At 45.9% G+C, this 25691-nt stretch overlaps 1 protein-coding gene, 1 long non-coding RNA gene and 1 other non-coding gene across 4 annotated transcripts in view; all 3 read right to left on the reverse strand.

Moving 5' to 3' along the window:
• fgfrl1b (fibroblast growth factor receptor like 1b) overlaps nt 1-21868 on the reverse strand; it is a 29350-nt gene extending 7482 nt beyond the window's left edge. The window contains exons 1-3 of one of the 2 annotated variants that reach the window (XM_036547852.1): nt 21697-21868; nt 21263-21359; nt 6145-6417 (exon numbers count right to left, since the gene is read on the reverse strand). In XM_036547852.1, the coding sequence (XP_036403745.1) occupies nt 6145-6417; nt 21263-21323 (334 nt within the window). In that variant the 5' untranslated portion in view covers nt 21324-21359; nt 21697-21868. Of the gene's footprint in view, nt 1-6144; nt 6418-21262; nt 21360-21561 lie in introns of both variants that reach the window. The other variant, XM_036547851.1, reaches the window with a different exon arrangement.
• An 849-nt stretch (nt 21869-22717) lies between these two features.
• On the reverse strand, nt 22718-25622 carry LOC118790795. The gene is made up of 5 exons (XR_005005527.1): nt 25583-25622; nt 24684-24804; nt 23776-23853; nt 23149-23210; nt 22718-22833 (listed from the first exon to the last, which is right to left on the reverse strand). It is a non-coding gene; the product is annotated as an uncharacterized LOC118790795 (long non-coding RNA).
• Nucleotides 23938-24139, reverse strand: LOC118791691. Its single transcript, XR_005005552.1, has one exon. It is a non-coding gene; the product is annotated as a small nucleolar RNA SNORA74 (small nucleolar RNA).
• Nucleotides 25623-25691: the final 69 nt, after the last annotated feature.

Genomic DNA, 25691 nt, shown 5'->3' on the forward strand with positions numbered 1-25691 from the left:
AGGGACTCCTGGACTCCTGACTTTACTCAATATCAAAAGCAAAACAAACACAAAATAATGAACGGGGAGAAATGCGCGGTGATTTTCATCAGTGAGGACACTTCTGAATTAAATAAACATTCTGTACCTAGATGAAAAAGCCAGATACGTTACTCACCGCGTACATGAAAAAAATCATCAAAAACTAAGTACAGTGGGGCACAAGCAACTAATTCCTGTTGCTATGGTAATATGGCTCAGTTCACAGTGTGACATTCGAACCAGCATAACTAAAGCCATAGTGTACATAGAGAAGCACTGAGGAGTTGTGGGTTCCAATCCAGGTTGCAGTAATGATGTACTGTGTGAGATGCTTTATCCCAGTTGCTCTAGTAAAAACCCTTGCTGTCCCTTCTGACAAATAAACATTATAGCCATTATAGATGATAACATCTGCGAGGAAGCAATTAAATTACTAATGAACTCACATTTTCCAAATGTTTGTTTCACAGAATTACCAACCTCTATAGTTCGTTTAGCACACCAACCCTGAAAGAAACATATGCCCGTAGTTTGAAAGAAAGTACGGGAGCTCACAATGTTTTAACCATCAACCTACACTACTATTTAAGGAAATGCATACATTTTGGTGCATGTGGACCAAAATTGTCAGACCGGCAAAGGTTATTTTTGGCAAGGCATATGTCTCTGAGTGTATATGCAGCTTGATGTCAATTGAAGCCAGAGAGGCAAATTAGAGAGCTTTAGCGTACACACAGCATGGGAGACAGAAGGGAGCAGAGGAGAAAAGGGTAATTAAAAGTCTCTCCTATCTTTTATAGAGTCATAAGCGGTTTACAGCAACAGGCGTATGGCGACTCGGGAGGAAATTAGCCCCAACCTTTTTCTCTTTCTTCTTTTCTTCTCTGTCATGCGGAAGGCGAGCCGGTGAGCCCCGCAGAGGAGCAGACCCCACTGCCGGCCTCTCTAATGAGCTGGATGAAAGGAGCTTTAATGTGGAGGGGCGAGTGAAAGTGGATCATTTGCATTCTCCCTGTTTAATTAAAGCCTTAGCTGCTCCGGCCCCGGAGAGCGGGCTGCGTTATGCACCCCCAGCCACTTGCATGATGAAACACGGTGGAGACTCATGTCCTTTGCTGGTAGCAGCTTGGGACTGTGGGACAGATTTGGAGCCTGGGCAATGTGATGGTCAGTAGCTATTCTTGCTAAAAGCCTTCACAAGTACCAACACAGGACTGATAGACTGTCCACTCTGCACTTCTCTCACTCTAAGACCTGAGGAGCACACTTTGGCATTATGGGGACAACAGTAGTTAGAAAACAGCTTTACGATGACATGCAAAAGCAAGTCAAGCTGTTGTCAGCCCTGTCCATTAGAAATATGTTTGAGGAGGGATTACACCCACATGATTATAGCAATGCCCTCCTCCGGGCTCCCAGTTCCAGTCATATGTTTTCAAAATGTTGCTGTGACGTTGCAACAGTGTTTTGAGAACATTATGTGTCAGCCAGAGTCTTCCTCTCACGAAAGGCAAACTCTTCCTTTGTGTGTCTCTCTTTGACTTAATTTCATGTGAGACCGGAATGGTTTCAATTCCATCAAAACATCCTTTCATCTTTTTCTTTTTTTTTTAAACAAAGCGCTTTCTTCCACCACTCACACAAGCATGGATTCATTTGTGTCCATATGTGTTTGTGCTTTGAACTTGCCCCAACTTATTTCTCTACAATGAGAGAAAGAAACAAACATGTTTCTGGAAGGCCTGAGCCAGAGCTCCATGTCATTCCATTGGTGATCAGGATTAAACATTAGATCACTGCCGTGTCAGTGAAAAAACATGATCAAAGGACAGTCCCTGTTATTTGACTGTTTATAATAGTGACTGTGATGCCTCTAGTATCAACCACGTCAACACCATTCATTGTGTAGACAAATAATTTTAAAGCTGTTTCCCAAGGCAGGGCACGCCAACACCATTCACTGTGTAGACAAATCCTTTTAAATCTGTTTCTCAGGACAGTGGAGGAGTAGTAGACTCCCCACAGTCAGAGTGGGCCAACCAAGGAGCTGCCCAGGAAAATGTATCTCATTAAGTAATCCAAATATTTCCTTTCTCGCTTCAGTAAAAGAACAGTAAGCAGCACACTAACGTTCAGTGAGTTCACCCAAACAATCGTGCTTCAACTGTCGAGTCATTGCATTCCTGTAAAAAAGGGCGGTGTTTTTTTTTAACCACACTGACTCATTCATTAACATAAATCCTGTGACTCTGACCTTCAATACTGTGGTCCAAACCTCAGCCCCCCCCCCCCCTCCCTCCCCCGCTCAGAGCCCTCCGTTGTCTCTCAGCAGTCTAGAATCGGCCCCCAAGTATAATTTTGATACAATTAGCTACTTAGGTGAGGAAGACGTGGGCTAAACAACAACACATGCCCCTCCCTGCATCCCTGCAAGGCAAAGGTCGCTGTCTGGCACGGTTCCACCAAATCCTCCGTACAGCAGTTGGTCCTGACCGCTGTCTGACTCAAAGCCGCAGTCTCTCCCACAGAGACAAAGGGGCGGCGTCCAGGGAACGGGACACTATAGGTGGGCCGCACGGACAGGCTCCCAGAGGATCCTGAGAATAGAATCCATGTACCGTCATGCAAGGAGCTGACACCGACGCTGTGCGTTCCTAGAACTGAGATGAGGCCAAAGTCATGGCCACCCCCCTGCCCTCCTGTGGCCTCAGTACTCCCTGGGCTTCTGCCAGGTCTGTCCTAGTTTCCCTTCCCTCCTTCCCTCCTGATGAAGAAGTGGAACAAACCCTCTTTAAATACTGAATGCTGCAAGGGAGTGCAGAATCAAGTCATTTCATATGCAGTCTCCTGTGAAAGAAGTACATCTCGTCTGCTGTTCGCTAACCAAGCAGCGCCGAGTTGTAATCACAGGGGCTGTGTACTTCCAGCCTTTAAAACCCCAGATCAACAAGCCATCTGCAAGCTGACTTTTGGCTCTTTTTGGACATTGGTTGTGACATCTGTGCAGTGCTGTGATGGACCAGTGACAGATCTGCTCCATCTCCATCTCCTTCACATTTGGAGTGAACCATAGGAGGCTTTGCAGTTAGCTGGGAATCATGCAGACATGGGCACTTTTCCTTTATACTTAGCTTTGGGACCATATAAATATTACAAATAAACATGCACTAAATGCAATTTAAAGGTGTATTTTGTACAAGGCCAGCACAATACAATAATAGCCAAGTAGTATATGAAAACAATTTTTTGATGTCAGCAGACATAGCGTGTAGCTGGTTAGCTTAGGTAATTTCACCATACATCAAACACACATTGAATTTCTGCACCTATTCGGAAAAAACACATGCAGTTATGTTCATATACAAAAGCACACAAAGGAGTACTTGAGTGAAAAGTGTGGTCTCTGTGTAAAATGAAGCTTTCAATTACAACAGTTACCTCACCCAGGTTCACGGCCAAATGATTACACTAATCCATCAGGGAACCAAGTATGAAAGGGGCGAAATATCGGCTAAAAGGCTAAAATTACACTTTCATGACAAGAGCATTCTTCTTGGTATGTTGCGGCGACTATTAAAAAAAGGGAATCGGAACCTGAGGTTAGACTTGCAGCTTGCCTGTGCTTGCTCCTGGTTGAACCTGGAAGATTAGACCTGCATCAGCGACAGCAGCCCCTATTGAATGTCACTGAATTCTGCTTTCCAGAATAATTAAAGCTGGCTGGAGTTTCCCTGTTGAGTCTCTGGCTGACATCAGCTTGCATGTGTTGAAAGTCAGAAGAGGACCTAGGAGAGACCTTTTCAATATTCTCTTCCCAACTGGAGAACATTAATTTGCAGAAGCAACTCTGTTGGCTAAGTTTACAGACTCTTACCGCTTGTAGCCAATAATCAGAATGGTGGTATCCTGTGGTTGATGGATTTTTTTTTCTTGGCCATTGGGTCAACTTTATAAGGAATGAATACCAAAACAGCTTAGATTTGTTTCAATGTGGGGAAAAGACAGAAGCCTCCCGTTAGACGGAAGACGCAAGACGATGACCTCCAACCTCTTGAAATATCTTCTCCTCAAATATGAGTCACGGAAAACAGCCCTCTGAAGGGTATTGTCTGGCCTCAGTTTCCCTCAATTCAGGAGCAATTACTTACCCCTTTTAATGGCAACTACAGAAGTGCACTTCACAGAGAGCCGAGCCTTCCCAGTGCATGAAGAAGCAATTAATAAAAACAGCAGGCTCCCTTCACTGCCCACAGAGGAGACCCTCACTCAACAAGCCCCAGGACAGGACCCTGGGGTGGAAGGTGTCACACACCGCGAGGCCGTGGTGAAACGCTCTGTCTGTCAACAGGGTAAATATTAACCCGGCCTTCCTCCAGCAGCTACCCATTACCCAACCCATATCCAGGGACCAAGTAGCACCAAAGGAAGAAAGTGATGTTCCTGGCCTCAGAAACTTTCAACAGAATCTGACCAGGGTCGAATAACTGGTGACGAGGCTGCAGCACCTCTCTCTCTGCACCTTCCCTGTATAGTAGGTTTCCATGGATAGCTGGTTTCAGAGGCCCTCGGAGCGATTAGCCAAGTCAATGTATACATGTCAGAACCAGTCTGGATGATACACTCCACACACCACCAGCACCAAATGTAACTCTCCAACCCACCCCAACGTCTTATGTCTCACCACATCTAAGAAACATTTATACGCTTAACTAATTGCAGATACATTATTCATTCATTCATTAATAACTTCCCAGTCCGTCTGAAAGGAGTAGAAAACACAATTTCTTGAGAACATGGGGTTTGATATTGAGTTACGGGCTTCATAAACAACTGCAGCTCTTCCTTGACGGAGGCACTGTGTGACAGACAGCAGGTAAAGAAGTCATCCTTTGTTCTCTGCATTTGATATGAAAGCTGAAACATGAGCTTCAGGCTTTTTTTTAATGCTAACTAGCCATAAATTCTCATTTGTACAATGCACGCTTGTACATTTTCATTTTGTGTTGCGTAAATGAAACCATATTTGCTTAATAGCATGTTGCCTGCCAGCGCTGTCATTTATGCCAAGTGTAATCTAACATAAGTCTAACATGAATGCTCAATGCTGTGTTTTTAACGACTTTTTTGGGGGCCAGCTGAAAGTGTTTCTGTGGGGCTCAGGGTCAGAGGCCATACAGAGTGTGTAGGCTTTTTTTAAGGACATTGAGAAGGCTGAAATTACATTTTTTTTTCTCCGCCCATTCATAACCACTATTTCCCCACATCATGCTTATGATTTACTGCTGTTCTGCGTTTCACCTTGGACAGATGACGTTATGATTACATTACCCACACACAGAGTTCCGCACACAGGGGGCCCGTGAGGTCACATGCTCAACACAGACTCTCCCCAGAGACTGATGTGGGGATATGAGGGGGAGGGAATAGTGGTGCTGATGAGTGATGATGATGATGATGATGATGATGATGGTTATCGGAAGGGATGAAAAAAATGGAACGGCGTACAAACAAGAGGCACAGGAGCCAGACGGTTGAGGTGGAGTATAAGGGCTGAAATGGAGAGATTTATTCGCTATTGAATGGGAGAGTATGGAGAGGGGGTTGAGAGATGGGGACCAAACAGGAGAAGAAGCGGAGGGACGGATTTATTTACTACCAAGCGGGAGTGTGGGGAATAGGGACTGGGATGAAACACACAGTGTGGGATAAGGGCAGGAGTGTAGCGTAGCGGTAAGGAACAGGGCTTGTAACCAAAAGGTTGCTGGTTCAATTCCCCGCTGGGGCACTGCCATTGTACCCTTGGGCAAGGTACTTAAAGTAAATATCCAGCTGTATGGATAGAAAAATTGTAACCTATTCTCTGGATAAGAGTGTCTGCTGAATAACAGTAATGGAATGGATAGGAGTCATGCAGTATGAGAGGAAGCAGAGAGACATGAGAAAGAATAGGAGAGAGAAGGTGAAGAAAAAAGGCTTCTTCAAAGTTCACAGGTGAACAGAGGAAGGGGTACAGAGGAAGGGGTACAGACATGCTCACTCTTGAATTAGACAGCATAGGAGGGGAGGTGGAGAGATGAATAAACAGCAGGGGCAGGGAGGTATGGAGTCGGGACGTTCACTCACTGATGACGATCAGGGTGTAGTTGATGGAGACACTGCCAAAGCCGTTGGTGCCGCGGCAGACGTAGACGCCCGCGTCCTCCATCTCCACCTCTTTGATCTTCAGGCCCTGCTTCAGCACCCTGTAGCGGCTCCAGCCCGGGTTCACGTTTCGGCCGTCCTTCACCCACAGCACCAGGGGCGGTGGGTCGCCCTCCACGGGGCAGGACAGACGCACCGTCCGACCCAGCTTCACCGTCTGCCGTTCCTCCACCGGCCGGCTTATCCGGGGGGGATCTGAAACACACACGGTCATTCAGCCCGCCGTTAGCATCACTCCTCAGCACAAACCCTGTGTACCCATCAGTGTTACAGCAGTCAGTACTCTCTGGACTTCACTGAGGCTGCAGCAATAGCCAAAGTCATAGACTGGAAAGTCACATTTCAGTTAAAGCAGCTCCTTGTCTTTTCTCTCAGTGGCTCTCTTAAGGTTTATTTTTCAGTCTCTCAGCGGATGTTACGCCATGCTTAACCTGTATCTATACAACGTGTGAATCCCTCCATTCAAACAAGGTTTATAAATTCAGCTGGGTGTTTATTTTTCAGAGACTTTATGTTGCTCCACCCCGTAAATAAAACACTTCATTCGATTTGAATAAACCATTTATTTCATTCTGTTAAAAAAAAAAAAAAAATCAGGCGGCATTGGGCCTAATGAGCTTTGGCAGGTGAACGCTCCATGGAAAATTAAATAGAATTAGCCAGGCAGCACACGGTTGCATTTCCTCAGGAGACTGCCTGTCTCCCAGCATGCTCTGTTGCTGTGCAGTACAGGCTCCTTTCTGTCACTGTGACTATGAGTCTGCTGGCCAATATGGCGTCAGACCCGCTCGAGTTTGGGTTTATTCACTGATAACTGAAAGAGAAAGAGAGAAGAGGACAGAGTGGGGGGACGGGATTTTCAGAGCTTGCATCCAGCCAACTCTGCTCTGCTGTCTCAAAAAGGTGAAGGGGGCTTTTCTTTCCCCCCCGAGTATTTTTGGAGTCATTACCCCCCTGACCTTCCTTGCGTGCATGAGGTTCCTTCATCCACTCTCCCCCAGCTCATGGAGCCTCCCGTGAGGGCCCCTTTTCCTCTTCCCCTGGCCTGCCTCCGTAGCTTCGGCGCTGGGGAGTGTGTGTGTGTGTTGGAAGGTGCCTCTCATTCATGCCTGGTACTGTCACATCCTGTTGCCGTACCAAGCAGCTGCTGCAAGGACCGCCAAGATTATGGAAATTGAAAAACGAAACTCCGCAGATTGATTTTTTTCCCCCCCTCCCGTCTCTGCGCTGGATTGAAGTGTTTTCACCTGGAGTCGCTGGTTGCCATCCAGGAAAGTGCCAGAAGAAAAGCGGAAAAAAGCGAGGGTTGTTTTTGGTGCTGGAATTAAATTACGGTACATTCCAGAATGTTAGACTGAGAAGTTCTTTTCTTTTATTCCCCCCTCACTCTGAAAATATTCTCCACTGCACCAAGAGTGGAATAAAAATTCCTCTTCTCCAGGAACATGGACCAGGATACATGCAATTTCCAAAGAATGCAGTTGATTTAAACCCTACTAGAAAGGCAGGAATTGCTATTTTGGTCAGATTTCATTTAATTTCACTGACCAGCTGAAACTTACACAAATGATTTGCGTCTAGACTTTCGATTTGTCTAGATGCTGATTTGTGAGGAAAACTAATAGTTTAATTGTCAAATGTGACCGAAATGACATTTAAAATAGTGACAAACAGTTGCAACTTGCAGAAATTGCCCGACTGACATCACTCTGGATGAGAAGTATCATGCAATGATGACTGACAGGAGGGAAGCCTACAGTCAGACTATGTTAGGAAACTGCCCTCTCTGGATGGGTGACTTCTCCGCCCACACGTGGCACAGAGCAGCACAGAGCAGCACAGATGGCAGACGGAGCCTGGGCTTGAGATCCAGGGATTCTAAGGATTGAGACTAAACCAAGGCATTGCTCAGCAAAAAACACAATGTTTCTGCTTAGCTCGAAGGAACGTTCTGATTTTAAGGTTCTTAGGAAAATTGGCCATTCTCGGTGGCATCTTCGAACGAGCTGTCAGCCCGACTGCGAGGAACATGCGGTTTCATTTGAAGCGAGGAACAGAGGGATTTTGTGGGTGTGAGAGCGTGCAAAACTCCCAGATCTTGGGGACTTCTGCCTCAATCTTGTTTTAATAAAGTGGCAACGCTGAGGAGAGGACTTCGAAGAACTCGTATCCAGTTTCCACTTCCTCGCGCGACTCGAATATAGCAGACCCCAAAAAATGGCAAGATCAATACGGCCTTTTTTCTCTCCCTCTCCCCATTTCTCTCTCAGGGCAGCTTTATTGAAACAACCTGGCTGCTGCCGAGGCCCAGATGAGATGGAGGAGCCGAAATAAATAGCTCCCTTATCCCCGGTCCTCCGGCTTGCTCCCTCGCACGTGGCACCCCTCACTCACATAAAGAGGAACAGGGAGAGGGAGATGGAGAAAGCGGGGGTAGAAAGCTAGCCCATGTGCCTGTCAGTCCAGGAGGGTGCTGGTGTCATCCTGGTATCCACTTATCATGCAAGCTAGCTCTGGGAGAGTTGCGCGGCTTTGAAGAGGCACAGGGAGCAGGGTGCGGGGTGTCAGGCGCTCTGAGGCGTTAACAGACAAAATGTCCCCGCTGCAGACACGCCAGGGGAGTAAGCCCAACAGAGCCCCCCGCCCTGCTCCCAAGCCCTGACAAGATCTTTCAACAGATGGAGCGCTGGGTCGACCGTTCTCAATTAGCCTGGGGTAGAGCAGGACAGGATGGGGGGACACTGGAAGCCCTCTCGCTGGGGACAGGAGCAGATAAATAAGTCTATGTTCATGCGTGCCCTGGGTGAGTGGACCAGTGCTGTAGTCTAAGGGGCAGGAGATAAGGACCCCAGTCGTCCCTGAGGTCAGCGCTCCATGTGTTTGTACGTGCACTCCTGCGTGTGTGTGAGGCAGGTTAGGGACACGTCCTGGGACACAGAGACAGCCAGTGTTGGAACAGGCATAACAGGGAGGGGAGGGGTTATTGCCACATTGAGAGACTGCAGCTGCCCTGGCATCGGCCTGACCATTTCACAGAGGTGACCTTCGACTTACCTCCCCCCACACCCGCTCCCCCCCCCAACACCCCCTTCATCTCTGGGAAGAAAATAAACACCCTCACCACTGTTCCCCATTGAAGTCAAATAAAACAAACCCCCCAATACCCCCCCACACACACCCCCCAACTCTCTCAGTTGTTTTCTGAACTTACAGACACAGCAGGGTCGCTCTCTCCACAACTAACAGAAAGAGAGAGAGAGCTGAGAGTGGGAGTGTAAGGAACACACTCACACACACACAAAAATCACACTGGCAGGCACACACCCAAAGCACGCTCACTCCCACACAGATACACATATGCAGCAAAGACCAGAAATTAATGTCAGATCTCTTTGTCTCCCTCTTTTCCCTCATTGCGGGCAGATCACTTGTTCTTTTCCACAGAATTCTTCCCCCAGTGTTCTTTTATCTTTGTTCACAGAGCCGCAGAGCTGCTTTCTGCCTGTGGAGTGCACGGGGCGAGGCACGCTTGCACTGCTTGTGCAGATGGGACCCCGCACAAAAGAACTCCCTGATAGACCTCCCACCGCTAGGACCCGGAGCTCTCAGTTTCCTTTTGGAGATGCGTTAGTATCACAAGTGAACCCTGCCGATGATCATATAGGAGCATTCTAGATAGTTCTCAGACAATGAATGGTGTAAGGTTTGATTGAGGAATTTTATACACCTTCTCTAGAATTCATGATGGTGATAAAAAAGTGAAAAGTTTACCTTATGAAAGAAGTCTGAGATAGACCTACACAACATGGGGAACATGACGAGAGAGATGGCCATACCGAGAGGTTCATCTGCAACCATGTGTACCCCCTCAGCTCTGGTGACATGGACATTTTTCAGTTATTAGCTGAAATGAAGCTGTAGTTTCTGTACCATCGTCTCCTCAGCCCCACTGTCTCTTCATAGCCTGCTTTGCTTTGGACATCTTGATACAGGCTTTGGATTTCAGGGGAGGATTTACTGAGGAAGAGGCCTACCCGACCACAGCCCTGGAAGTGCTTTGAAGCCAGGGTGGCCGCAAGAGAGTCAGGAGAACAACACTGGTGTCATACAGAGAGCTTCAAACGTAGCTCCACAGCGCTTTGTGTGGGTAAATTACTGGGGTGGGGCAGGACAGGGTACTGGGGACAGCAGAAGGAGGGAGACAGAGAATCGATACTGACAGACTCCAAACGTGGGAATCTACAGACCTCAATGGGTGGGTCTATGTATGGCCAGCAGACCTGCAACTCACTAAGCTAGCAGGCCTATGTAGTGCTCCCGTGAAGGCAATTGAAAACTGAGGTTGCTATGGATGACCAGATGACCAGTCTGCTCAGAAAATTCTCTTGCTCGGTCCTGAATGGGTGAGATAAAAGCAATCTTTCTTGATTGTACAAGTACAATCTTGGCTGGACAACCAGCCTTTAAACACTGAGCCAATCAGCAGGAGGTGCAACTTGCGGATTGTTCAACTTTCTGTTTGAAGGAAACATAGCAGAAAAGGTACAGGCAGGGCTCCCAAGTGGCTCAGTCAGTTTGTTCCGAGTGAAGGCTGAGGCCTGGGTTCGAGCCCAACAATGTGAACTGCCAACAGCATGACTGGGAGTCCGCAGTGGCAGAACAAATTGGCTACATCCCACCAAAGAAGGTCTGGGTATGTCTGCCAGGATCCTCGCACTGCACTGCTCTTTGTTCCCCGCGATTTGCTCAGGCGTGTATGAGCTGCTCAGATGACCTCAGGGTGAATCACCTATATTTAATTAAGGGTCTGCGCCCTAGTGCACTGTGGGACTTGTAGTGTGAAAAATTCAAAAATACACTCCGTAAGTTGGAGTGACTGTGTATGGGAGGACTGCATGCATAACACTGTATATCTCCGACACCCTGCGCTCCCACATAACCATAGACGTTGTCGTGGTGAAATGTGTCTTATTTACAGATGGTAACTACCAAAAGTTCAGGGGAAAGGTACAAGCAATTCTTTCAGTATTTTCAACAAATGAATGGAGGCAACTGGGAACGTTTCTAAAAACCATCTGACAGTAAAATGACCACAAGGCTTACACACTTACACTCATACAGAAATGTGAATATGTGCGGTTTTTAAAAATCAAACTACACTTTCAATAATACCTTTAAACTGATTTCAGATAAATTCTGCAAGACCTCTGGCACCATCTTGCCTTTCCTGCAATAGCCATTAGCTATATTAACTGTTAGCAGACTGTACACCGGAGCTAGTGAATTGTAAAGATGAGATAAAAAAAAAAATCTCCTTCATTGACTTCCAGAGAGTTTATTTTGTTCTCCCTGAGCAGTGTATTATAGAAAGAACTGGCATTCCTGTGCGCCCTGCCACATCCTGCACTGTAAAAAAATGGTGATTAGGCCAAAGAAATCACTAGCCCTGGTTACTATGGCGCTGCAGGGCTAATGTGGCCATCAGGTCTCCAGATGGTCGTCAGTGTAGCGTAGTTCTATCTTTTTGTAATCAAAAGGTAGGACTCAGTACCCAGATGGGGCCCTGCTGTTGTATCCTTGAGCAAGGTGTGTAAACTTAAATGCTTGAATAAATATCCAGTTGTATGACTAAATAATATGTAAGGTATGAAAGCAGATTTGGTTAAAGCTTTCCCCTAAAAAACTAATCAAATAAAAAGGTGCGGAGAGCTTTGAACTGAATAAGGGCAAAGGACCTCCAGGTATTCACAGTATTAAAGAAAATATCCCTTCCTGAGATGGGAGTAACATATTGTCTCCAAATACCTCTGTTGCGACAGTCTGTCTGTCCCCTGATTGGCTGATAGCACTGTCTTACTGGACTTCCTGATAAAGCCTTTTCCATCACGAGTCTGATGTCCCCGCTATTATCTCACTCACAGACTGCTTCTCCTTATCTCCCAATATCCTGATGTAGGGGAGGTGAGCAGACTTTAGGTCCATTGTAACATCATGTTTGCACTCACTGATAGGAGCGTTAGACCAAACATACTGTGCCTACAGCCTTTTGAGCGGAACCTGGCGGCCTCTCTTTCCGTTCCTAGTGGAAGATTGTGCCAGGGATTTTGCGGCATTTGAAAGTATTGTTGACTTAAATCCTCACCATGGCACCAGGCAGGGACACAAGGAGAGGGCTGGTAAACACTGGGCTCTGATGTTATCCTAACCCTTATGCAGAGCGACTTCCAGGACAATTCAGGCCTCACTGCCTTCTGCAGTGCACTGATTACAACTCTTCTTCTTACCTCTTACCTGGTTCTCTGTGCGTGTTCTTCACCTTTATCCTGCTCTCCCAAACTTTTCGTGTGCCAGCTCCTGTTCTGTGTGCCCGTCTGTTCATTCTGTGGGTACCATTCTTCTCCTCTGTTTGTGTCTCCTCTGCTCTCCTCTGTTTGTGTCTCTTTGTTTTTCTGTCTATGGTTATCCCCTCTTCCCCTCCATCAGCATCTCTGTCCTCTTTTCTTTCTCTTTGTTTTTGCCCCCAATCTCTATCCCCTGTCTTTGGGCAGCCCCTCTCTCCCGTACCCACCCCCTATCACCACCACCACCACCACTACCACCACCCCTAGTTCCAGCTGTTGTGTTGTGGTGGACATAGAACAGCTGGGTGATAATCCTTGCCATAATCTGACACCATTCGAACAGCAGCACCAGTGCACACAGAATCAGAGCCAACTCAGTCTATAAGCACCACACCAAGGAGCCCACTAAAGAGCCAGGTTTAGAACCAGCACTGCTGCGGGGTTCCAGGTGGTACAACATTCTGCAAGTTCCAGGTTAGACGGTAGCACTTGAGAGGTCAGGCATCATTACTCCCCTCCCCCGACATGCCCCCCCCCCCATCCCCCAGAGGTCCTGTGGGATATTTTAAGAGCCGGAGATGAGATATGGTTAGCAGCCGTGGCTGTAAACGCTAAGCAGAGTGTCTGTATCTGTCATCGCACTGAAGTCGGCATGCTTGCCCTGATCTCTTAGTGTGTCACCCTCCCTCGACACACTCGGTTCCATTCCAGCCTGCAGCTGTCTGTCTGACACTGAGATGCAACGAAGGACTTCTTGCTTTACGGAAATTTTCCACATTCAACCATAAAAAAAAAAAAAAAAAATCAGAACAAGACCTTGACATTACTCCAAATCGTGCCTGTTAAAATTTTCTCCAAGTGATGTCAAGTAATATCTCTGGCACATTGCCGCAGTGAGGGACAATGCCTGTCACACCTTCACCCTGGCAGCTGCTGGCGTGGGGCACAAAGCCCAATCTGCTGTTCCCTGATGTCTGGACCATGCGGCTAAGGGGGGGGGGGGGAGTGGTGATAGGGTCAACAATTGGTGCCACTCCTCCATCCCTTGTGCCCCAAAGCGTAGACATCAAAAGATCTCATCTCGGCAACAACAACGACGAAACTCGCAGACCCTCGCTTGGTGTCACACTGCTTTATTTGAGTCGGGGGCAGGGAGCGCAGAGCTCACTTTACACGGCCATGTTGAATCATGGCAGCTCATGTTCCCCGTGCTTTGTTGTTGTTTCCTCGCCAGGTTGTATATTTCAGGCATACTGCTGGGAGGCCAGGAGCCCCCGAGGCTTGGACTCACCCAGCGTAAGACAGACCCCTATATCTTTCCCTCGCCATCCAGACCACCAGCAGCCGGGACCACAGGGAAGGGCAGCACCGAGCCAAGTCTGTCCTCATAAACCCAGCTGCAGCTCCGTGTGGTTTCGGGGTAAAGTTGCATTCACGGCACCTCATAGCTACATAATGGGCACCTGCCTATTAAAGGCCCCCTTTTTTTGTCAACAGGACAAGCTACTGGCATCTTGCGCACAACTATTCTCACACTCAGACCGTCTGGCGATGATCATCATCTGGTGTTTATTCTCTGGTTAATGTTTGCAGGCTGCGCTCTGTCTGTATGGCCTGCTACCGCTGCTGCTGTGCTCCACCAGCCGGTTTTCATGTCTGAGCGGAGGCAGGGCGGCTTGCATTGCAGGCCCCAGACAGCATCCTGCACAGCCGCAACGGGGGCCAGTATGGATCAGCGCCGCCACGCTTTTTAAAACAAAGCTGTAGAGTTTCACATCCTGGCATGCTGCTTTTTCCATCAGGCTACCCGTGACGCAGCCCGCGTTTCGTGACTCTCTCATGACTCCCAGACACCGCGAGACAGAACAGGCCATCCTCTGACACGGGCTGTGGCCTACAGAGACAAACCATGCAGGGGCTCTCGCAGTCAAGGGGCTGTTACACAGGGAGCACTCAGAGGATGAAAGCCGTTAAGGAGGCTCCTCCATCAAGCTGCAGCTTCTATGCCCAGGCCTGGAATGTCTGCGTTCAGAGAAAACCACAGGATTTAAGAACAGACCCCCGTGTCCCAAGTCAGTGGGATGAAAGCATGGAAAGGGCTCTCTAAAGAAACATTTTAAGATTGGACTGCATCCTTCTTAGCTGAGGCTGAAAGAACTGGCGCTGGTCAAAAGGAGACCCTCCTGTAATCCCTCTTCTCAAAGAGCCTGTAATACCACCCTCACGAGGAGACAAAACGGCTCCTATGAGGCCTTCCCCATTAGGAGCAGGGCACCTCATACAGGACAAATTAGCCGTGTCGAACCCTCGGCCAGGCACTGTGCACACACAGTGGCTCTCTCACACGGGAGAGCTGAGAACAATGGAGGGGTGTGACCCCTCTCTCATTCACTCCACAGGTCCATCTCCACCTGTGCAAATAGAGAGGCTGTCAGGTCAGATAGGTAAGCACATAAGCCCAGTGAAGATGACACATCCGTGACCTCGCAGACCCTTTTTTTCTTTTTTTTTTTTTACAACAGGAATCTCTAGCTAAGCTGCGGTAAACATAAAGACGAGCTGGTTTCCTTTGTGTCTTAAACGTCTCCTCCATAAATACCAACACTTTTCAGGCGGGCGTTTGAACAGCGCCGTTCCAGCGAGTGCAGCTCATTACCGCCTTGTTTATGAAAATGGCTGGTCTTCACAGGGAAAACTGGGGCTTTTTAAAGTGTGCACTTTTATCGGCCTGATCACAACAACAAAGGCACTGCACTGCTGGGGCCCGCTCCAAAACATAACAAAAAAACACGGGTAAAGAGAAGATCATGGGGGATGACAAAAACCTGGGGTCATATCATTTGTGAGCTTCAGCGTGAAGCTGACTTGTAAGGACAAGACATTAACAGTTGGTGGCCTGCCTTCTCCATTTACCCCTTGGCAGGATACTGAACACACACAGACACACACATACAGACACACAGAGCAGAACGTACAGTCCATTTGGCCACAGCCGCACCATGAAACACCACAGAGCAGGGCAGGCAGACCGACGCTGCTTGCGTTCCACCGTAAGGCACAGCACACCCCACTGGATCCACCGCCACAAGAAGCCATCACGTTTAAATCTTATGACCAGGCTCTTTTCCATAGAAAACATATGTTGCTTTAACTAGAGGTATATTTACAACGCCAGAGAACTCACACAGTCAGCCATTTCTGCCAAGTTATCCATTACTTGGTCAAGAGATGAAGGGAGCATTCTGGAATAAAAATAACAGTCTTCAGGCACTACAAGAGATGTAAAAAAAATAATGTGATAGAGACTGCAGGTGATATTTATTTGTGTCGACTTATAAACTTAAAACGCAGACGTTTAACACACTTTCACTTCATGGTAAATACCAAACGGTTCGAACATGCTGGATTGTGATGAAGGCAGGCAGAAAACGTAATGTGCTTGCAGTTCACCTCGGTCATGTTCTGGAATGTTCTACCATAAAACAAACAAGAAAATCTTTTTTTTTCTTATCAAAGATTGTGATAGAGCTCAGACAACAGACAGTATCAGGAGTACAAGGCCTGCATTATTTTCCAGATAAGTGATGTCATCATTCTCAGACAGCGCATCCACCCATCCTGTCACACTGTGGTGAAATCAGGGAGAGGGGAGGGAGGTACCTGTAACTACAATATGTGGCTGAGTCCCTGTGAGGAAACTTAAGCAGACATTCTGGAAGAGAGGCAAAGTTTTGGGTTTCATCTTGTCTTTGTGTCTTCAGGCCCTGTCATTCTGTCTGAAAGACATACGGTAATCTACATCTACGGACATCTGGTAAATTACACATGCACGTTTGGGCCAGAGACATTGTGCCTTTCCAACACCCCCTGAGCAAATGTTCCCAGAGCACCCAAAAAACACTCAGAGAAATGGGGGAGGGAAGATTTGCTTTTTCTAGTCTACTGCATCAATATTATAATCAATTGTGGAAGCCTCTGACTAAGGCCACTTACAGTGCACACAATTTTCCATCTTAACTCCTACTACACTCTGGGCTCATCAACTGTCAAACAGGGATTTTGTCAGATCAGCTTAAATGCAGTGTAGAAACACCAGCAAGCTTTGCAGTCACCAAGATTTATGAGTGCTAGCAATTTAAACACATATATGATCTGTCTATCAATGTGCAAAATGAAACTGAACAAATAATCACTAAACGGTGCCACTCCCCTTACGTATCAGCCAGCTGCATGCAATATCATATTTTATCATTTCTCATACATTTATTTTGTGATGACAAAGTAAAAACTACCTTGACCATATGTAGCTCATGGTTGATTATTAAATAAATAAATAAACAACACAGCATCTTTAATGCGTTGAACATTCTCTACATGGCAATCACTTTAACAGGCCATCAGTAATGGAACCCAGCCAGATCTTACCCATAATCAGCCGAGTGTGATAAGCTAAGGGCAGTATAGCCGCCTGCAGAGCCCCATTATCTGCCTAATGAACAGAGGGTCCTAACACCTGCTGAGAGAAGCAAACAGAACAGAGATAGGGCCTCTAGCTATACCAGCCACAAAGAGCCGTTTACACGCCTGCCTGCTCAATCTCTTCATTCAGCTGCGCCAGTCTTGGGCCAGGAGGGCCACTGTCCAAGGAAGGGAACCACCTCTTAACTAATGACCTTGGCCGAGCACATTAATCCTCACGGCTCAGTTCCGAGCGTGCTCAGTGATCTAGAGAGGACTTCAAGGACCAGGGCTGGCCTCTCCTCCACACTCGCCATGACTCCGGCATGTTGTTACGTATCATTTAGCAGCGAAAAGATTACCCTCGCACGCTTTAAAAGATTAAAAAGCTAAATCACTTTGATGTGAGAGCCAGCTGAACAGCAACAACAAAACGTGGTAAGCGCTGTGGCTGTGAGCGACACGCATTGTTCTCTGAGAACTCAGTAGAGAGTGAAATACATAAATCAAACATCTCCCTATTTATCAGCCTGGATTTGGTCTGCTTCATTCGGGAGTTTAATTCAGCTTGTCAGTACAAGCGGACTGCCACTGCCTGCGTTTGCCTGCCCCGCAGATGGCCAGCCACGTAGCCAAGGTAGCCCCAGTGGAGGACCGACGGTGGCTGATGTCAGGACAGTGAAAGGTGCGTGACGGCAGTGCTGTGTTACGGGGAGAGAGAGGCGAACTTGCTCGGTGCTGACCGATTCGTCATGCCAGTTAGGGCAGACAGTGAGAAACAGGAAATATCTCGACCACATGAGGGAGAGTGCGGAGCCAAAGCATTCCACAAACTGGCTGTGTTCGCACTTTATCTGGGCTGGCTGGTGTCGGGAAGTCTCCAGAGCCCCGATATGCACACAGTCCTACTCTAGGTCCGTCTCCCCCACCCCAGCTCAGTGTTTCTGCCTGTCTCTGAGCGAGGGCCCATCTGAGCTCACTTTTCAGTCTTTCAGCATGGTGAGGGCATAGTGCATTGTGTGCTGTCTTCACACTGTCTGCTCTCCTTATGCCTGTATAAATACACAGTGCTGTCCAAGTGGGCTAATTAGAGCTCTCTACTCTGGATGGTATGTGCAAGGACCACCGAGGCTGAGCCAGGACAAAGAAAAGATATGGTAAGGTGTGATGCAGGAATGGGAGGTGCAAATATATTGCTGTTCAATAGTCCAACAGTACAATGCCAAAATTACAATTTGCTTTGTGTCACATTCATGATCAATACGTACCAGAGCACAACCTAGTGCTCGATGTCCTACTAGAGGATATGAAATATTAAATCTATTTGGAGCAGACATGCACCCCATATGGAAGTCCTTCAAATGTATCATTCAAATCATCCTAAATCAGCACATTCCAATTTTCATGCCTTGCGAAAACAAATACTGCAGCATGCTTTGAAGTCTTTAATGGGAGGGTGGGAATGTAAAGCTGCCCTAGACTGGACTGAGTTTACCACCGGAGTCCACGTACTCCAGCAACCTCGGGACTCCACCTGCCCATGTGTCTCTTCGAGAGACCTCGCGCCCCGATGTGGGTAGCAAAACAACACTTTCCAAAGTGTGTGGGGAGCACACTTCCTGGCTCCGAGTGCAGACCTCCTGCTTCGTTCCTCTGCTCTCCAAAAAAACGTGGGCAGCTAGTGTCCCGGGTTTGACTCCTGCATTCCGAGCATGACAAAGACAAGGCGGAAAGGAAGAGAGCAATCCAAGCACAACAGAGATTGTGTGCCTTGCCCCCTATCTCCCCCAACTCTGTACACACAACCCCCCCACCACACACACACACACACACACACACACACACACACACACACACAATGTGAGTGAAGTGCAAGCAGTGGATGCTTCAGTAAACAGAGGAGACAATGGACTGCTCACCCCTGACAGAGGTCAAGATCTGTCCAGGCGGGTTAATATAGAGTGCTAATTAACTCTAAGTAACTGTCATTGGTTTACGTAGTTGTAATCTAATTAATGCAAACAGTGCATCTGAATGGCACTGACTGTACTGCAGCAAGCTGTGTTCTGATTGTGTATGACATATACACACATTTTGGGAGATGCTGGTGTTAAACAGTGTTAAAGTATAACCACATAATAACCACATGGGCAGCGGTGATAAGGAGCACGGCTTGTAACCAAAAGGTTGTTGGTTCAATCACAAGCAAGGTACTTCACCCACAGTTGTCTCAGTAAACATCCAGAGGTATAAATGAATAAAATTGTAACCTATGTAAGTCACTCTGGATAAGAGTGTCTGCTAAACAGCAATAATGCAATGTATAAGCATGCAGATGAACCACAATGAATATCTTCTGCATATATTTTTTATTACCACTTGTCATATGCCTATTTTATCTATCTATTCATTTTGGTATCACAACCATCTTAAAGTACAGAACTCAATGTGTTAAAATTCTCAGTAAAATGCTTCATAAATCCAACCCCACATAATTCTAAAGAACTGTACCTTATTAGCTCAGACAGACTATTAGCATCAAGGACAACAATTGAAAAAATGCTTCAAGGATAAAACAGATCCCTGAACCAAGAGAAGTACTGCATTTGGCAAATTTCCACTGTCTGATTTGCATTCATTTTGGACTTGGTCATGTACTTGTAATGCCATCTCGATTCCCCGTGATTCAGTGCACACCACGGTGTCTGCAGTCTGCAGTCAGCAGGGTGGTGAGACCAGGGCGCAGCCCAAGAGGGACCGTCAAGCATAAAACACAAATTCCTCCTTGATTTACGCAACCGGCCCAGTAGGTGTCATCGGCTAAGCTTTGATTTACGTTAACTGCTTTTCAACTTGGCAGGAGACACAAACTTATGCACTCCTAAATTTCCGCAGCAATTCTAAGAAAAGGACTTGTTTGTTTGCCCTTGGACAGCCTGTGTCGATACAAACTTGTGGCTTCAAATGCCACTTTTACGTGCGCGCTCTGAGTTGTGTTTTGTAAGTAAACACCGCACAGTGCCCCTTTCTGGTGCGCACAGACTTTTCATAAGATGAACCAAAAACTGAAAGCACTTTTTGTCAAAATTGCCCGTAAGTCAATTTGAATGCCGGGCCCGCGGAGGAGTGAGGTTTTGCTGAATTGTTGCTAATAGTTACTAATTCAGTAACACTGTTCTAAATATGAATCGATCAAGAATGGGAGTGAACATTCCAGACTCTCTGCCCCCGCTCGGAATCCAGAGTCATCATGAGTCGCAATACATTTCTCCAACTGGCTACATCAATATTTGGCTTCACGCATTGCCCTGAACGAATTATTATTCTATTGGTTCATTAAAAATCAGGCTTTGGGCAACCTCTCAGTTCAGTTCTACACCACACTTCCCACGGAATGGCACTTCCACATCTTGCTGAGAAACCCTGATTCTAATTTTATCGCCCCTTTCAATAACATAAGATAAATAAATACAGTCTTGTCCTGTAAGTACTGCTTTCACCTACGGACCATCACCGTGTTTACACTAGCCAAGCTGTAAATATTTTAATAAGTATTCACTGCATCGTATTTTCTTAAGACTAATACTGGAAAACGTGGCTGTACCAAAGAAATATCACTTACCATACTAGAGTAAGTGTAAATATACATCCAACTATTATGCTCAACAGGTACAAGCATACAAAACGAAATTTGACCTGAAAATCCCAACACTTGTAAATTTGTAAAAATAATCACAAACCGGCAAACTACAGGACCAGTATCTTATAATTGCTTTCTGGCTGTTAACGTTGTGCATAATAATGTTTACCAGTAACGTAAAAATGCGGTAAAACTGTGGTATGTCCGATCTTAAAATTCCCTTTCCAAACCATATTCACGACGGCGAGGGCTGCACTAGAAAAAAAACACCATACTGAGGTTCCTAGTGCCCAGTAAAGCCAAGTAAACGAGACAAGCGATCCATTGTATTGAGGTCTGTGCACGCAGACCGTTTCACCACCTTCTATTCCAGTCACTTAAAGAGGTCCACAACTGTAGGCTACTCGACTCCGTTCTGCTGAAACTTTAAACAGCGTGCATTTGTTCAGCAACTTAAAAAAACACACACACAGGAGCGTGCGTGCGTCACGGGAGGGTCCGTCTGCTGTCTCCCGGGTAATTAGATTCCTGAATCAAATTCCAGACCCCTTAAGAGTAAATACATAAAAACACAAATTAAATACATTTTAAATGGCCTTACCTCTCGCCTCAGTTGATAACACCAGAATCAGCATCGCGATAGGTACACTTAGAATCCCCATTATATGAAATATCTTTCCGGAGTTGTACTAGTGAATCTGTCATGAAGAAATGAGGAACAGAGCAAGCATGGCTAGGGTTAACACGAATTCTTTGGAAAATATGATCTGAAGATTATGTACGTTTCAAAAATTACGGCTAATACACCTGCGTAAATAATGGATGTTCACAGTAGCATTTTGCTCCAAGGCTGCAATATAATTATTATAGCTAGCATGACAATTTTTAAAACATACTCACGTGCTATTGCACAGCGGTCTGTGCCTATACCAAGTCTCGACAATGATTTTAGTGAAGATCTAATAGCATATAAATAATTCCTCTCGATGAAATCATGAAAAAGTGTTAAACAATATCTAAATATTCGCTGCTTACTTGGAGATACATTTCCTCCACGACAATGATCTTTTTACACGTAACTACGAACTTTGATTCTCTAACCTAATACTGGACTCTAAGAAATAGGTAAGTTAAGTGTTGCGGTCAATGAGAAATTGCCTGCGGAAACGTTCCTCTCGCCTCTACTACAAAATCGGAACAACCTCACTAGCATCCTTCTCCCAGATAAAACTTTCCCTCAAGTTTCACAGCTGTGGCGCACTCGGTCTCCTAACCAATCAAAGCCCAGCTAGAGACCAACTTCAAGTCAAAGATACAGAGTGGCAAAGAGCGAGCGTCCTCTGTTGGTGAATATGTAGACTGACGGTTTCACGGAGGCGTACATTTATCACACTATCCTTACATGAGCACATGCCGTTCACTTAATTTTGGCTCGGTCGCGTAAACGTTTGAAAGCCAGTCCAATACCTGTATATATACGCCTAACTTGATTACAGCATAATCTAACACCAAACAAAACCCCAGAAATAAAGCACGCTCAGAAGTGAAGCAGTTAAATACATGCTCGCTGGTGTAAAATAGACTAACGTTCGACAATTCATCCATGCAACAATACTCCTCTCTACATTAAAAAAAAAACCCTTACCATTACCAGGGCAAATGCCTTTTCTAGAGAATGCTGTGGGTAAAGAAACCAAATACAACACCCAAGTGGATGGTGGTACCAGGTCTCAGTTTTGCATGGTCCCCCCCCTTGAGATTTTGTTCAAGGCAACCATGTTATGATCAATTGATACAGCTGACATTCAACCCTTTCTGATCAGTAGCATGAAGAAGAAATTCCACCCTTGCTACAAAGAGGCCTTTCAAACAAATCCACCTGGACAAATTAGGCAGAGGGGCTACTTTTAGTCTTTGCAATAACTCTAGATACAAACCATATGCAGCATGCAGGAGATTAACAATTTCAGTTTTAAGTGTGCCAGTCAATGCAAGAATCTCATCAACCCGTATTTATGACTTGATAGGTGTTCCACTTCACAAAATGACACTGGTCCAGATGTTTTACAGGCTTTATTGGAATCATTTCAGAATATGCACGAAGTGAAATGAACATTAAATCGAAGATAATTCTGCCATCACAGCTTGGTCACTGGGGTCTTCAGTCAACACCTAAGGGACGGAAAAAAAAAAAGCTGGAACTGAATGTGCATTAGACAGCCATTAAGCTGAATTTCATGCCCCACTGATCCTACAGAACAAAACTGAGTCAACACAGACACGACATTCACATTGTCTCAGGTCTTCTTGTCAGGTTATAGCAGAGGTAATCCACTTTAACCTGTGCCAAAGTCCTGCCTTTTATGTCCCAAGAGGAATTAATCATAACAAGGGAGTTGCCTCTGCTATGATAGTACAGACTTGGGGTTCACAGTGTTAACATCTGGAATTAAAAGCAAAAAGGCCATGTTTTGTGGTTAAGGTTACCTGGTCTTCATTCCATCAGCTTGTAGGGTGCAAGCACCTTTTGGTTTAGACACTTACAATGCCTGCAAAATGCATGAAAATTACAGCTTTAGTACACAATTCTTCAGTCTAGTCGAACGCTTCTACGGCTTCAGTACAGTTGAGTTGTGAAAGGCTATAGACAGGGTTGTACCCTGCTTCACAGCACATGAATATGTCCATCTTAGCACACAGCACAGCCAGAATGATTTCATTTAAGATGGGTTGGGATGGCTTGCATAAGCTCAACACCCTAGGATCAAAACCACTCTGGCTATGTGACTTAATGTCTTTGGCATTGTACCAGTTTTTATTGATGTAAAAATGGCAAAGACATCAAGAAACAATGCAAATGTACTCATTTCCACAAATTAAGTAAATATTTCATGTTAATGTTCATAGAGCTGCTTTTTACAGATGATCTAAAACAGGACTGACTAATACACCCATCATCTTTTACAAGCCAAACAGGTTACTGGGAAAACCACCAATATTCAGCATCACAACCGCAAATTAATCAATACAAACAACTGACAGTCACGACAATCTTTAAAGCCGCTAAATTAACATTGAATGTTACCCTTTCAAGCTAGTACAATGCAAACCCACCTAGATCTGGGTTCATAAGGCTCATCTTTTCCAAATTACAGCTTCTTGAACCTTGGTTCAAATCTTCATTTCAGCCATCTGGATGACAGGACAAGAGAAAAACCTTTACAAAGACTATAACCATCAGTTCAGGTATATGACAAAGTAAATTTCTCAGCATGAATTGTTAGCCCCCAGACTAGGGCTGCCCCAGTGTGTGGGTACAGTCCACTCTCAGAGGGGCACAGCGCTGCCACAGCCTGGCATCAGCAGCCACTAAAACAGTGTCTCCCAGAGCCCAGCCATAGTGACAGCGCTTTCCTCTCCCAGCAGAGTAACACTGGCTCAGGCATGGGACAGGCCTGCACAGCTGACTGCCGCTGGGGCTACAGGCAGGTACAGTCTCTCACATGCACACCTCATGTGGACAGACTAGTGCAAAATGAATCCTGAGTCCAGTACACATTCCTATGCATTTTCAGTCAGTTTTAACGAACTTGCATAACCTGATCTCATATTGTGACACTTTATATCCCTCACAGGCACTTGGTGTCACACTTTTCCATGTTTTAATGTAACATTCATATCTCATTAGGCACTGGGATACAAGCCATATGGGCTTCCTGACAGCAGTAAGGATTCTACATTTGAATGCAAATGCACCAATATACTGTTGCCCATACTGAAAGCCTCAAAACATTTGCACAGATAATGCGCGTGGCAACAGGTCATCTCGCCATATTCGTTTGTAAAACAACTGTTAAATATGCTGCTGACTAACAGAATTGACAGATTATCATCTGGATTTTCAGATAAAACTTAAGGAAAGACAACGCTTACGTTCAGAAAAGGTGCCTTAATTTGTTGCCTAAAATGTTCATTTTCCGGGCGATTCAGAAATTTGTGTGGATATGCAAGTTGCACATTACCTCAGAGCATACAAAGCTCTTTAGCACAGTTGCTCAAGGAGTAGTCCTTTCATCTTGGAAAAACCCGGCCCCACGCTCAGGTAACCCACTGAGGTCCATCTGTGACCCACAATTCATTCACCTACAAAGACATGTTTCATTCAGATATGAAAACAAAACGTACATTCACGCTCAGTCAAACGACTAGTTACACGCAGCATGATGAAGCTAGTTGACAATAAACCAACTACGTCGTTACACTTAGCTGCAATGTGACGTTAGCTAGCTAGCTATTGCTGTTTTCTGGACTCTGGATTTATTGGGCTAAACAAATCGTTAGATAAATTGCCTAGCATGCTAGTCTATCAATTTACAATCCCAAAAAAGCACAACTAAATAGTAAGCTAGCCAAGAAGCTACTTTTAATTAAAGACTGCCGAATTACTCCTCTGTAGTGTTCGTGACTGAGTCATCAAGCCTTGCTCCTTAAATTCGTCGTTTTAAAGTGGCTGACAGTAACATCCTGTGCCTTAATTACAGCAACAGAACTTTTATTCTCCAAGCTAGCTAGCCAGCCAGCTACCACGTGTTGCTTGCCAATGCGCGTAGCCAGCTGGCCATCGATTTACCTTCCGCCGATTTAAAGGTTTTCAACTAAAACTATAAAGCAGACACACCTACGGGATGGGTGGGTATTTTACCCCTTATTATTCGCCAACTACTTGCATGGTTAGTTAGAAGCTACTAACATGTTTTTCCAAACATGGTTTGGAAACTTTTAAGTTGCAAACACAAGAGACACCCATCCACTATTTATCGTATCAAATAAAAAAAATTAACACTACAAGTAAAAGCAGCTGATGATAGGGGAAAGAACCTATTACCGACTGCAAACTTTCTGATATCGCCGAGACTCTTACCACCAGGTCTGAAATCTTCCTTCCAAATTCGGAACACATCTCAATCGAAAGACAGACCACGTGCGTGACCCTGGCTTTATACTAGTACCGCGCACCATAGACAGCCTTC

The sequence above is a fragment of the Megalops cyprinoides genome, chromosome 16 (assembly GCF_013368585.1).
Source record: "Megalops cyprinoides isolate fMegCyp1 chromosome 16, fMegCyp1.pri, whole genome shotgun sequence".
Classification (NCBI taxonomy): Eukaryota; Metazoa; Chordata; class Actinopteri; order Elopiformes; family Megalopidae; genus Megalops; species Megalops cyprinoides.